A 14,965-nucleotide genomic window follows, 5' to 3' on the forward strand; every position below is an offset into this window, starting at 1 on the left:
GTTCGAGGAAATGTAAGACATGTTATTACCAGTGGTCAAAAGTGTACCAAAATGCAATGCCACCCCTCTTCACACAGCATCCTTCTATCGCACTGCACTGTAGAACTCAAATGTGTATATTTTGTAATGGAAGCCATCAAACCTATATCCAGGACAGTGGAAATTAAAATGTCCTGTGGCACCTCTCCGGCTAACAGTGGACCAGTTTTGACATGCTATCCCCCTAAATAAAAAAATTTAAAAAACCACAACTGATACTGGGTGGGATTATTTGTGACCAGGACAATAAGAACTCTTCAGAAAGTTTGCACTCTTTGGGCTGGCCGATGTGGCCGAGCGGTTCTAGGCGCTTCAGCCTGGAACCACGCAACCGCTATGGTCGCAGGTTCGAATCCTGCCTCAGGCATGGATGTGTGTGATGTCCTTAGGTTAGGTAGGTTTAAGTAGTTCTAGGGGACTGATGACCTCAGATGTTAAGTCCCATAGTGCTCAGAGCCATTTTTTTGCACTCTTTATTGCCTGAGAGCTAATAACTCTCTCTTGCGTATGAGTTAAAATTAAATATAGGAAACACTAAACTAGTAAAGACAAGATAAGCAAGACAGTAGACATTTCTTCACGGAAAGCGATAAATGTAACGTAATACAAGGTAATCGTTAAGTCCCAGCATTTTTTTTCTCTCTAATCCTGCCACAGCTTTACACTGTGTGCTTTCCTTTACGTGAAAGAATCTATTATCTCATAAAAGTTCGTCAACCATTTTGCTACATGCTACATGACATTGTCTAATACTGATAAAACTGTTCTTATTAACAGTAACCAAGACTGGTGTGGCTTCTCGATTTGATTACATCTATTTTGTCACTGTCTGGTAGATAAAATGAAATAGGCCTTTCTAATATTTCAGCAATTTCAACACACGCCACATAAGCGAGACTGACTTGGAAAAAAAAATGGTCATTTTTATCTACCTCATTTACATAAATAACACGACAGAACAGAATTCAGGAAGTACCATTATCAAATGCCTATTAGACCTACTAAAAGCAAAAAGTTTTTTTGTTATGAAACAGTTTCATACTTCATTCGTATGCCCCAGTTTCTCAAGCATGAGATCGAAAAGTAGAAGTGGTAGGAGTAGGAGTAGTAGTAGTAGTAGTAGTAGTAGTACTAAACTTTTATACAACTCTGGAATCATAATATCCTTCCATACAATTTGCGTGATGTCCTCGTTTCTTCTCGTTACCCATTCTAACAAACAATCCTGTTATCACTAATTCTGCAAATATTCATGACGTGGTCAAAACTTAAAACTTATTCTCTGGTTAACTTCACTAACCCTGCCAGAATCACCGGTTCAGTTATCCCGCCTTTATTCTCAGGTTAGGTGTTATCATGTGTTCGTACAATCCGTTTTCCGCGCTACTCCGAGAATAGATTTAAGCGGCTGCTGACCGGAAACTGTACAATTGGCCTTCAGTAGCGTAGCGATCTAGCAAAAATTCTGTCAAAATTTCCTTGCATACACCAAGAATATACGATGTAATCTTTCTTACCTGTTTTTCTTGTTAGTGTCAGTTATTTCCACTCTGGTAGTCTGAATCTATGGATTTGGCTAATAACTATGCTTACAATTCCCACACACAATCAACCACGTGAAACAAACAACGAGTGGCATTCAGCCGTTCATGTTTATTCAGCTCAGGATTTAACAGCCCCGTCCCCTTTTGTCTGCGGGGAAGTTTTTTCATTTCTAGATGTGACAGGGATTCCCCCGGCAGAGACATCACGTACACTATGCAAGCATTCGCATGTCAAGTCATGATTCGTTCAGAAAGCAACTTGGAATGTGTTCAAAAAGGTTCAAAAACCAACAGTGATCCATTTCAATATCATATGAACAACCGATACACCAACGTGTGCTGGATGCTACTTGATTTGTAAATCACCGTTTTTTCTTCAAGAATATGAATTTGGTGCCCCCTTAATTTGAAGCCCAAGGCAGATATCCTGGTTTGTCTCCCCTCCCCCGATCCGGTCCTGGTTACAGCTCATCTGATGGTCTACTGGCCTACATATTTATGTATTGTGTACGATTAGAGATCAGAGAGTACCAGATTGTCTTAGGCACCCATGCCCAATCCTGAGACGATGAAGCTGTAGCAGTTAGGTTATAGGTATTTAAATCTGTTTTCGGGTTCCTCGGTTTTATTTCTAGGAGGGCTTCGTTAAAGAGTAATGTACTGTTTAAAGTGGGTATTTTAGTTTTGCTTCTTGCAATTAGGGATCAGTGTTTATCACAGAAGAGTGTAATAGTGAAAACAATACTTGAGGTCTGGTATATCTCGTTATTGAAGGGTACATAGTTATCAAGAGTTTTCAGAGGAGGGACTTTTCAGTTTTTGGAGCTAGGTTGCCACAAAATTGTGTGGTTCATATACAGTTGCAATGGGTCTGTGGTTAGGCTGTACCATGTTGGTTTCACTTTCACCATTAGGTTCTTACAACACGTATACATCTTTGGCACACGTCTGAAACATTATTGGACTTTTTCGTTGGATCATGTCTGCCATTTGGGACCTTTTGTTAAATTTATACCATGATACATTGGGTTATTTTAATGATTTAGTTATAAAGGAGCGAAAGTTGCCATTTTAGATGCCCACTGTTTTTACGTATGATGGAGCCATGCGTTTTGTGACTTTATTCAGGTTTATTCTGTGTTTACGTTTTATACATTAATGCAGGAAAAAAATGGGGGTATTGACATGTGTGCTCTATTGGTACTTCATAGATTATTACCTTACGGTTACTTCAACTAATACATTAGAGTACCACAATTTTTTGTGCTCATTGTTTCATAGTTGTTTAATTTTCAAATATTGGCATTGTGTTATTTTTTGTTTGTTGGTTGGTTGGTTGATTCGGGGCAGGGGACCAACCAATGAGATCAGTCACTGTGTTATTGTTCTTTGGCAAACATGGCCTGAGAATGGCGGTAATGTGCTGCCCAAACTTGTTGTGTGATAGAATGAAGACATTTCAAGGTACAGCTGTGGTGGTACTTTTTCCCCATACGTAACATTATTCTAGATCGAGGAGACTTACTGTTTTATATAATGTATTTTAATTTCTACTTATATTGCAGGGTGAAATCTTTTTTTAACAAGTTGACAAGTAAACTTTGTATGATGGTGAACATTTGTAGCTACTATCTCTATCTTACAGTTATCTGACAAATACATGGGTTGGATAAAAAGTGGTGACGACACTGCTACAATTCATACCAGAAATTTATTGACAGATATCCACTATATTACACGCCCTCAATATAATCGCTCAACATCTCTATCACCTTCTCCAACACAAATGGAAAGCATTTTACACTGTCAGCGTGTCCATATCTGTCAATGTGTAACGCTGGAAATGAATATCCTATTTCCATCTATTGTACTATACATTTTTCTCCATATTTTGTTACCTGAAGACATGACATTTCTGTGTCTTTATATTTTGTAATTTTGTGTGTGTATATATATATATATATATATATATATATATATATATATATATATATATATATATATATATATATATATATAGTTATAATAGAGGGAAACATTCCACGTAGGAAATATATATCTAAAAACAAAGATGATGTGACTTACCAAATGAAAGTGCTGGCAGGTCGACAGACACACAAACAAACATACACACAAAATTCAAGCTTTCGCTTGAAACTGTTGCCTCATCAGGAAAGAGGGAAGGAGAGGGAAAGACGAAAGGATGTGGGTTTTAAGGGAGAGGGTAAGGAGTCATTCCAATCCCGGGAGCAGAAAGACTTACCTTAGGGGGAAAAAAGGACGGGTATACACTCGCGCACACACACACATATCCATCCACACATATACAGACACAAGCAGACATATCTGCCAGCACTTTCATTTGGTAAGTCACATCATCTTTGTTTTTTTATATATATATATATATATATATATATATATATATATATATATATATATATATATATATATATACGCATTTATGTTGATGTATAATTGGTTTGGTTTGTAAATACTATTTGTATTTTTATGCTGGGTCTGGCCTAGAGAAAACTATGCTATCGAACGATTACATCTATAGGTCGTGTGGAGAACCAAAGTGTTTAGGATCTCTGGGAGTGAACTCTGCCGCGTGGGGCGTGGGCAGAGCAGAGTCTGGCTGGAGTAGTGCAGTGGAGCAGGTGTGTTGTGTGACGCTCCCGCGAGTTGCCGCGCTTTCAGGGTTTGGCAGCATGTAATTGCGCTCGACTTGATATGATAGTTTCTGACACGGTGTCGCGGACGGGAAGCGTTAGCTGGCACACATCAAGAGCCCATTTCGGCTGGAGACCGTGTCGAGAAGAAGGTGCGCCAACAACCAGTTTCTGCAACAGCGACGGCCGACAATGAGTGACTGTCGCCACCTCCTCGATCGACGACTTCAAACCTTCAATCAACCAACAAGGAAGACTGGTAGCACGTAAAGTTTTAGAACTGTATGGCAGACCTCAGCTTTTCAAACTGTTAAATTTTTCTCACTACATTACAGCAACGTGGCATGAACCTTTGTTGCTCATTGTCCCAATTGCATTACCAAGCAGGGTCCCTTCCTTTTCCGGAATGAACCCGAGTGTCGTTGAAATTCAAACGCCAGCATCATTCGATTTCACTGCGTTGATTTCAAAGTTCAGTTAAGGTATTCATAGCTGGCTACAATATTTACATTACACAAGCACAAATTAAGAGTGCGAGTTTTGTTACCGTATTTTAGCTTACCTGTGACTGCAGCTCAGCTTGGTACGTACTAAATTTTACTATTGTTAATTGTTCACAATCATTTAATTCAAGTTCAAAGCTAACTCTCTTATTTCTAAATTGCGTAGATTCAAGTAGCTTTTGAAATGATTGTTGAGGTAGCCCCAGACTAACCGTATTTTACTGAATTTCGATGTGCTTCAGAAACAAAGCTCACTATTAATTTCAGTCACTAAATTAACTTTCAATTTTCCGGTTTTATTAATTCTTTTTAAAAAAAAAAAAAAAAATTCTTCCTCCCCCCCCCCCCCCCCCCAATGAACCATGGACCTTGCCGTTCGTTGGTGGGGAGGCATGCGTGCCTCAGCGATACAGATAGCCGTACCGTAGGTGCAACCACAACGGAGGGGTATCTGTTGAGAGGCCAGACAAACGTGTGGTTCCTGAAGAGGGGCAGCAGCCTTTTCAGCTGTTGCAAGGGCAACAGTCTGGATGATTGACTGATCTGGCCTTGTAACAATAACCAAAACGGCCTTGCTGTGCTGGTACTGCGAACGGCTGAAAGCAAGGGGAAACTACAGCCGTAATTTTTCCCGAGGGCATGCAGCTTTACTGTATGATTACATGATGATGGCGTCCTCTTGGGTAAAATATTCCGGAGGTAAAATAGTCCCGCATTCGGATCTCCGGGCGGGGACTACTCAAGAGGATGTCGTTATCAGGAGAAAGACAAATGGCGTTCTACGGATCGGAGCGTGGAATGTCAGATCCCTTAATCGGGCAGGTAGGTTAGAAAATTTAAAAAGGGAAATGGATAGGTTGAAGTTAGATATAGTGGGAATTAGTGAAGTTCGGTGGCAGGAGGAACAAGACTTCTGGTCAGGTGACTACAGGGTTATAAACACAAAATCAAATAGGGGTAATGCAAGAGTAGGTTTAATAATGAATAGGAAAATAGGAATGCGGGTAAGCTACTACAAACAGCATAGTGAACGCATTATTGTGGCCAAGATAGATACGAAGCCCACGCCTACTACAGTAGTACAAGTTTATATGCCAACTAGCTCAGCAGATGACGAAGAAATTGAAGAAATGTATGATGAAATAAAAGAAATTATTCAGATTGTGAAGGGAGACGAAAATTTAATAGTCATGGGTGACTGGAATTCGAGTGTAGGAAAAGGGAGAGAAGGAAACATAGTAGGTGAATATGGATTGGGGGACAGAAATGAAAGAGGAAGCCGCCTGGTCGAATTTTGCACAGAGCACAACATAATCATAACTAACACTTGGTTTAAGAATCATGAAAGAAGGTTGTATACATGGAAGAACCCTGGAGATACTAAAAGGTATCAGATAGATTATATAATGGTAAGACAGAGATTTAGAAACCAGGTTTTAAATTGTAAGACATTTCCAGGGGCAGATGTGGACTCTGACCACAACCTATTAGTTATGACCTGTAGATTAAAACTGAAGAAACTGCAAAAAGGTGGGAATTTAAGGAGATGGGACCTGGATAAACTAAAAGAACCAGAGGTTGTACAGAGATTCAGGGAGAGCATAAGGGAGCAATTGACAGGAATGGGGGAAAGAAATACAGTAGAAGAAGAATGGGTAGCTTTGAGGGATGAAGTAGTGAAGGCAGCAGAGGATCAAGTAGGTAAAAAGACGAGGGCTAGTAGAAATCCTTGGGTAACAGAAGAAATATTGAATTTAATTGATGAAAGGAGAAAATATAAAAATGCAATAAGTGAAACAGGCAAAAAGGAATACAAACGTCTCAAAAATGAGATCGACAGGAAGTGCAAAATGGCTAAGCAGGGATGGCTAGAGGACAAATGTAAGGATGTAGAGGCCTATCTCACTAGGGTAAGATAGATACCGGCTACAGGAAAATTAAAGAGACCTTTGGAGATAAGAGAACGACTTGTATGAATATCAAGAGCTCAGATGGAAACCCAGTTCTAAGCAAAGAAGGGAAAGCAGAAAGGTGGAAGGAGTATATAGAGGGTCTATACAAGGGCGATGTACTTGAGGACAATATTATGGAAATGGAAGAGGATGTAGATGAAGATGAAATGGGAGATATGATACTGCGTGAAGAGTTTGACAGAGCACTGAAAGACCTGAGTCGAAACAAGGCCCCCGGAGTAGACAATATTCCATTGGAACTACTGACGGCCGTGGGAGAGCCAGTCCTGACAAAACTCTACCATCTGGTGAGCAAGATGTATGAGACAGGCGAAATACCCTCTGACTTCAAGAAGAATATAATAATTCCAATCCCAAAGAAAGCAGGTGTTGACAGATGTGAAAATTACCGAACTATCAGCTTAATAAGTCACAGCTGCAAAATACTAACACGAATTCTTTACAGACGAATGGAAAAACTAGTAGAAGCCAACCTCGGGGAAGATCAGTTTGGATTCCGTAGAAACACTGGAACACATGAGGCAATACTGACCTTACGACTTATCTTAGAAGAAAGATTAAGGAAAGGCAAACCTACGTTTCTAGCATTTGTAGACTTAGAGAAAGCTTTTGACAATGTTGACTGGAATACTCTCTTTCAAATTCTAAAGGTGGCAGGGGTAAAATACAGGGAGCGAAAGGCTATTTACAATTTGTACAGAAACCAGATGGCAGTTATAAGAGTCGAGGGACATGAAAGGGAAGCAGTGGTTGGGAAGGGAGTAAGACAGGGTTGTAGCCTCTCCCCGATGTTCAATCTGTATATTGAGCAAGCAGTAAAGGAAACAAAAGAAAAATTCGGAGTAGGTATTAAAATTCATGGAGAAGAAATAAAAACTTTGAGGTTCGCCGATGACATTGTAATTCTGTCAGAGACTGCAAAGGACTTGGAAGAGCAGTTGAATGGAATGGCCAGTGTCTTGAAAGGAGGATATAAGATGAACATCAACAAAAGCAAAACAAGGATAATGGAATGTAGTCGAATTAAGTCAGGTGATGCTGAGGGAATTAGATTAGGAAATGAGGCACTTAAAGTAGTAAAGGAGTTTTGCTATTTGGGGAGCAAAATAACTGATGACGAACGAAGTAGAGAGGATATAAAATGTAGGCTGGCAATGGCAAGGAAAGCGTTTCTGAAGAAGAGAAATTTGTTAACATCCAGTATAGATTTAAGTGTCAGGAAGTCATTTCTGAAAGTATTCGTATGGAGTGTAGCCATGTATGGAAGTGAAACATGGACGATAACTAGTTTGGACAAGAAGAGAATAGAAGCTTTCGAAATGTGGTGCTACAGAAGAATGCTGAAGATTAGATGGGTAGATCATATAACTAATGAGGAAGTATTGAATAGGATTGGGGAGAAGAGAAGTTTGTGGCACAACTTGACCAGAAGAAGGGATCGGTTGGTAGGACATGTTCTGAGGCATCAAGGGATCACCAATTTAGTATTGGAGGGCAGCGTGGAGGGTAAAAATCGTAGAGGGAGACCAAGAGATGAATACACTAAGCAGATTCAGAAGGATGTAGGTTGCAGTAGGTACTGGGAGATGAAAAAGCTTGCACAGGATAGAGTAGCATGGAGAGCTGCATCAAACCAGTCTCAGGACTGAAGACCACAACAACAACAACATTAATTCTTTTGCTAAATTAAGTCAGAGTGTAGCGAAATTTATTACTTCCGGCAAACTTTCAGTTTTCACACTACACGTGTCAACCTTCAGTTGCCACGCTTCTAGTGTTAATTATATGCGTAATAACCTTTCTTTTTCGGTTACTATAATAATTGTCCATAGGACTGGCGACCATAATTTCCCCCAAATCTCAAATATCTAATTACCGCTAGTTAATTGTTAACGTAACGGCCGCACATTTACTTTCTTTATTAACTTTACCCCTTTTCAAATTAATTTCCACCAATTTCATTTGCATTTTTCCTTTCATTTAGATGTAACCCTTCCTCCCTCTTTACCGATAGATTAACTTCGGTGATGATTGCTTTTACCAAATTTCCATTAGGTACACTCGGTTTAATTTTTCACTGTCATTAAGGTCGATAGGTGAGAAGGAGGTTACAAATGCCTCACAAAGACTGTCCTGTGCCATGGATGATGTCTTCTCGTGTGTTGTAGCACATGTCACAAGGAGGTTCCTTCATTTTGACGAACAGCTCATAGTCTTAAGGAGTCATATTGGGTGAATATGGTGGATGTTCCAGTATCTCTCGCTCCCATGTATGCAGGCACAGGGTTTGCCATGTGGCATCATGTATTGCCATGAAGGATGATGGGATGCAGTGCCAGAAGGTGCAGTCACTTTCCTCTTAGTATGAGATGTGGGGCATGTCTCAACAAATTTCAGTAGTAGGCTTCCAAAATATAATGTTATGGTGCTTGAACTGGCCTCCATTACTATCAGACAGTATACACTGCAACTGACAAACACAGCCATCACACTCACTGCACTACTTCAAATGATCTGCTGCTATCAGCTATACACAGCATGCATGTCATTTGACACACATCCTTTGTGTTACGGCAGTGTTGCCACCACTTTTCATCCAACCCTTGTATATTTAATATACACATATTTAATAATATTTAATATACAAATATTTTCTCACCTATGGGATCCACGTGTGTTATATGATCAACAAAATCCCTTTTTCCCAAATATACAGTAATCTGAAAGACAAGAAAACATAACATTAGAAGAATCACATATACAATGTACACTGCAGCAACAAAATGAAATACCTATTACTAATAAATTAAAAATATAAAGCCTAAAAATGGTGCAAACCACAGCATTTACAATGACTGCTTATAACTTTGGTTAAGCCTACTGTGACTATAGAAATTATTGAGGACACAGTATCACTTTCACTTACAATATGGTTGCCATTTGTTTTCCTTTAATGGCCAGAGAGATATATATGAGAACATAACTGCATAAGTTGTCTTAAGAAACTTTTGATTGTAATTACTATCATGTTGATACTGGTATATGTGGGTAAAGACATAGTGGTGTACCAGAGCTAAATGACAACCAACTATTAACTATTAATAAATCTGATATGAAAGCAAGGGCACATGAAAATGATTAAACCAATTGTATGGGAAAACAGAAGCCGAAACTAACACTGTTACAAATTACTTAAAGTATTAGCAGCCAATTTTTTCTTTAAATCCTTGTATCATTTTAAAAATCAGCTTTATTAGATGAGCAACTTTCCCAATGATTTTCTCAACTGTAATAATCTTATTCTGATTAGTACATCATCTTTAACCACTCACTTTTTTGTGATACTTGTATGTCAGTCATGGCAGTTTATTTCCTGTTCCCTCCAGTAAGCAATAAATAATATTTTTCTAAAATATACATTTGTCTAGTTTTGAAACGACTAACCTTGTCAAATCATTATCAAAGGATGTCAACAAATATGCTAAAAATTACAGTGAATAAGCCATGGTAATGATTTCAGTTGCATTACTTTGTTATTTTTAATTGTATTGACATAATGCTATTTGCACACTGTTCCTAGACATCAATTTGTCATTTAGATTTCTTCCTTCAACAAAGAATTTACGTTGACAAATATCTATTTGTTTGTTTATTTATTGAAGTCAGAAACAATACAAAACATGGCAATTGTCATTAAAACCAAACAAAAGAAACATTTATCAAGATACACTACTGATGACCAAAATTTTGCAACTTCAATTGCTCTTGGAGCTGCAAGCAAATATTCTGTGCAAGCTGCAGCACATATTTGACATTCCAGTAGGTGTTACATAGTGTGTGTTTCTATGCAGTAACAGTTTGCAGTATCCACAGGTAAGTGCCATTTCTGTAGAGTACTCTGGATCTTCCAATGCCAGAGCAAGTGAGTGACCTCCACATGATCAATTTCTACTCATGCCCAGGTTGGAGGGTTTCCAAAGGGAGAAGTCAAGTAGACTTACCCTCAAGTCAAAAGAATTACAATCATTTACTCACAACAGCTGCTGCTGTTTGCAGAGCTGAAGTAGTGTTGAGGAAACTACTTCTGAACCTCAAGCACTGCTGGAATGTATCCATGTAACTGACGATTCTCCTGATGATCCTGATTTGTTATCTCCGCACTAGCAGCTACTTGATGATAAACATATGGTGGCACTATGCCTGCTAGCTGGTTCCAAACAACTTGTCAGAAGCCTTCATGTTTCATTCAGTGCCTTGTCAACTACGTTTATGTGCATACATTTGTACCGGATTGGTGCGCACACACACACACACACACACACACACACACACACACACACACACACACACACACTCTCTGTAGCACTTTAAGATATCGCTTGTGACTTTTTTTCTCAGGGTTAGTGATTGAGAGCCCATTGTGCTACAACCAGTGATCTCGTGAAGGATATAATTTCTCGCTTCCACCTTCATTTTTGTATTCTCACAGTGCTACTTGTATGTCACATTACGACCCAGAGTGCTTCCACTTATTTTCGTTGATTGGTTGGTTGGATGTGAAGGGACTAAACAGCAAAGTCAACAGTCCTTTGATTCAGGGGTGGTTAATAAAGAATTTGTGATGTTCACAAAGCACAAAGCAAGGGGAATCCTCGAACTGAAACTGACCACAGCTGTACAGACCATGGTGGCCCTGACAGAATGCACAATAACCATGGAGGATTGCGAAATGATCATTACCGAAGTGCATTCCTAGTAGAGCAATGCTGACTGCAGAAGAGAGGGAAATAAGGTGTCATAGTCCCAGCAGGTGGTAGAAATCTCCATTACAGTTGCACTGACTGATATTGTTAGTTGTTTCAAGGTTAGATGTAAAAGGCTAAGAGGAGCGTTCTTGCCCCAGGATCTCTGCATAGCACTGATGGTGATCAATCTAAATATTGGTTCAGAATCTGATGGCGTGGGGGGATCTGGTGTCTCAGGGGTGGCCAGAGTAGAGACGTCCTCTTCAGCCTCCTTCGCCTTTTGTGGCTGAGTTTCTTGCAAGGGTCTAACCTCAATGAGTGCAGGGGGTCTGGAGGGGAAGGGGGGGGGGGGGTTGGTGAATAGTGGGCAACCCTGGGACCCACAAGTCGCAGTTCCTTCAGCCATCGGCTGGTGTTGGGCCCTTTATCTGTGGCTTTCCAAGCAAAAGCGTCCCAAGAGGGAGCCCTGTAACTAGTAGATTCCAGAGGAGGAAGCCACTCCTCCAGATGGGTGTGGGAAGTGGCTACCAAAGATGATGACACAATGGAAGCGTAGTATCAAAGAAATTGAAGTATTGGGATTGATGGGTGTGACTATTACATATCTGGACATCATATCAACAGGATGTATGTCTTTAAATTTTTTTCTTATGCATCAGTATGACAGTCAGTCAACAGATTTACATTGCTGTATTTTCCTTTCTTACTTGAAGACAGGGCAAACTGGTGACAGAGGAGGATAGTGTTGCAACTGACATACAAAGGTGGTCGTTTACAGTGACTAACTTTGTGGAGTGATCATCTGCATTTACTACATTTTGGGTCCACCTGTGCAGTGGGATGAAGTATGATCACAGCAGAAGCACTGAAAGCAACTAATGAATGGTGGGATCTAGGGTTTCAAATCACACCTGTACATCATGTTTAAATTTTTCCACATGGACATCCCCTTCAAAACCTACGATGAAGACTTACGTGTCTATCTACCATAACTGGGACATTTTTGGACGTGTCAAGGAAATATATACCCTGCCAATCAAGATTAGCCCTTAGTCCCTCTTCCGCCTGGAGCATAAGGTCTCAATAAAAGTTGATTCCTTGGACCATATTCAAAATCTTGTGTGGGCCATGGTCACTGATATGTCACCAAGATTTCACATGCCTGAAGAGCTGTAGATTGTGCAAAAGTAGAGACTTTAATCAAAAGCTATCCACTGTGCATTTTTCCTCACATTCCCTACTAGACCTCTGGCTTGTCCCTCTTACCCATGGGTAGGCAGGGTAGGAAAACCAGTAGGGTTGAAACTTTCGAGTGCAGGCTTTCTCGGCGAATTTCATATATGAAGTCTTCACGGCTTGTCAGCCGAGTAGCATCGTTGTCTCGTAGCAACGTTTCGATGGAATGCGTCTCCATCATCTTCAGGCGAAGATGATGGAGACGCATTCCATCGAAACGTTGCTACGAGACAACGATGCTACTCGGCTGACAAGCCGTGAAGACTTCATATAGGATTGTAACTGTCTGTCGAACTGAAGCTTCTATTCCTGTCTGAAAAGACAGCCAGATCAGAACAGCCATTGCTCTGCTGTAATTTAATATGTTTCATGTGCAAAAGTCAGCTCTGATGCAAACTACTCCAAACAAGGGCTCTCCCCATGGGCGCCACACAGCTACAGCAACGGCCATCCGGCACAATGGCTGTTGCAGGGAATCCTGATGCCCAAGGAAAATAAGCACCTGCTCCTTGAAAAGTGTGGGGAGCTAGCAGCTCAGGCATTAGCAGTGTGATCCCTGTCTTGTTATGGGGCTGCACTGAAAGGCCACATAATGACCTCACCGTACTGGACAGGCTACCATCCTTGCTTTGAAGCGAAAGTAAGAACCAATGTAGGTACTACATGCAGATGATCAATACTGCATGCAGTAGGCATCATTTAAGATTTTTCCCCCAATTCAGTCGACACTACAGAAAAATGCGGAACATGAAGGTCAAACCCAGAAGGGGACCACAAATTATTTCAGCCAAAAGGTTGTGAACGAAAGAAAATCCAAAGAAAGGAAGGCAGAACCTATTGAATAGGCAGGCTGACATCAAAAGCTGCCAACACGAGAAAGAGAGCAAGAAGAGGGAGGATAGTCAGAGATTGCAGCACAGGATAGGAAGTAGGTGCTGCAACAGCTTGGAGCCTGTGATAGTCACCACGTACCCACACATGTCGTAAGCTCTATGAGAGGCCCAGATATTTAGAGTGCGGTGTGTTTACTAACTGTATCCCTTGTCTGGTTGGTTGGTTTGTGGGATTGAAGGGACCAGATTACTAGGGCCATCGGTCCATTTTTCCATGAACTTTAAACCCCCACAAGGAATAAAAACAAACAATGGAGATGACAAGAGACGACCCAGGACAAGAAAGACACAGAGAGAGACCAGACAAAAGGAATTAAAATCACACCGAGTGTGACAGTGGTTGGCCGACCATAGAAACAAAAAAGGAAAAGCCAACCACCAAGGAATGCACTAAAACCCCAGTCTAAAATCATAGGCCAAAGGCCAGACTCAACACAAAAAAAGGGACAAACACTTAGATCAAGTGATAAAAACCCCCTGCACAAATAAAACTCAAAACTAAATCCTCCATCCCAACGTCATCCGATAAAAGTGCAGGAAGCGTATCAGGCAGCACAAACGTCTGCCCGAGCAGAGTTAAAAGTGAGCAGTCCAACAAGATATGGACTACCGTCGAAGCTGACCTGCAGCCACATAAGGTGAGCCCTTGCGGCGCAATAAATAGCTGTGTGTTAGCCAGGTGTGACCAATGCATAGGCAGCAGAGGACAACAGAGTCCTTGCGAGAGACCCACGCACCAGTAGCCTCCTTGATGGCTCGAAGTTTGTTGGGTGAAGGAAGGGTGCACCATTCTTCACCCCAGGTGTGAAGTACCTTCTGCCGCAAAACTGAGCTGAGGTCAATCTCCAAGGCTGGTGCACTGACAGCCTGTTTGGCCAGCGTGTCAACACGTTCATTTCCCGGGATGCCAACATGACCAGGGGTCCACACAAAGACCACAGAGCGGCCGCAACGGGCAACAGTATGGAGGGATTCCTTGATAGCCATCACCAGACGAGAGCGAGTGAAACACTGGCCGATATCTCATAAACCGCTCAGGGAGTCACTACAGATAACGAAGGAATCACCTGAGCAGGAGCGGATATACTCTAGGGCGCGAGAGATGGTGACCAGCTTGGCAGTGAAAACACTGCAACCAGCCGGCAATGAGTTGTTCATAATGATCCCCTAGAGTAAGAGCATAACTGACACGACCAGCAACCATCGAACCATCAGTATAAACAATGTCAGAGACTTTAAACACGCCAAGGATTAAAAGAAAGTGGCTGCAGAGGGCCTCAGGAGGGACTGAGTCCTTCGGGCCCTGTGCCAAATAGAGCCGAAGGCATGGGCAGGGCACACACCACAGGGGTATATGCAC

General features: G+C 41.1%; 1 protein-coding gene across 3 annotated transcripts in view; it reads right to left on the reverse strand.

The window, feature by feature from the left end:
* LOC124616545 (beta-arrestin-1) overlaps window positions 1–14,965 on the reverse strand; it is a 493,320-nt gene that overhangs the window by 62,380 nt on the left and 415,975 nt on the right. For all 3 annotated transcript variants that reach the window (XM_047144881.1, XM_047144866.1, XM_047144874.1), the window contains exon 4: window positions 9,391–9,451. In XM_047144881.1, the coding sequence (XP_047000837.1) occupies window positions 9,391–9,451 (61 nt within the window). The remainder of the gene's footprint in view (window positions 1–9,390; window positions 9,452–14,965) is intronic.

Source organism: Schistocerca americana, chromosome 1, assembly GCF_021461395.2.
Source record: "Schistocerca americana isolate TAMUIC-IGC-003095 chromosome 1, iqSchAmer2.1, whole genome shotgun sequence".
Classification (NCBI taxonomy): domain Eukaryota; kingdom Metazoa; phylum Arthropoda; class Insecta; order Orthoptera; family Acrididae; genus Schistocerca; species Schistocerca americana.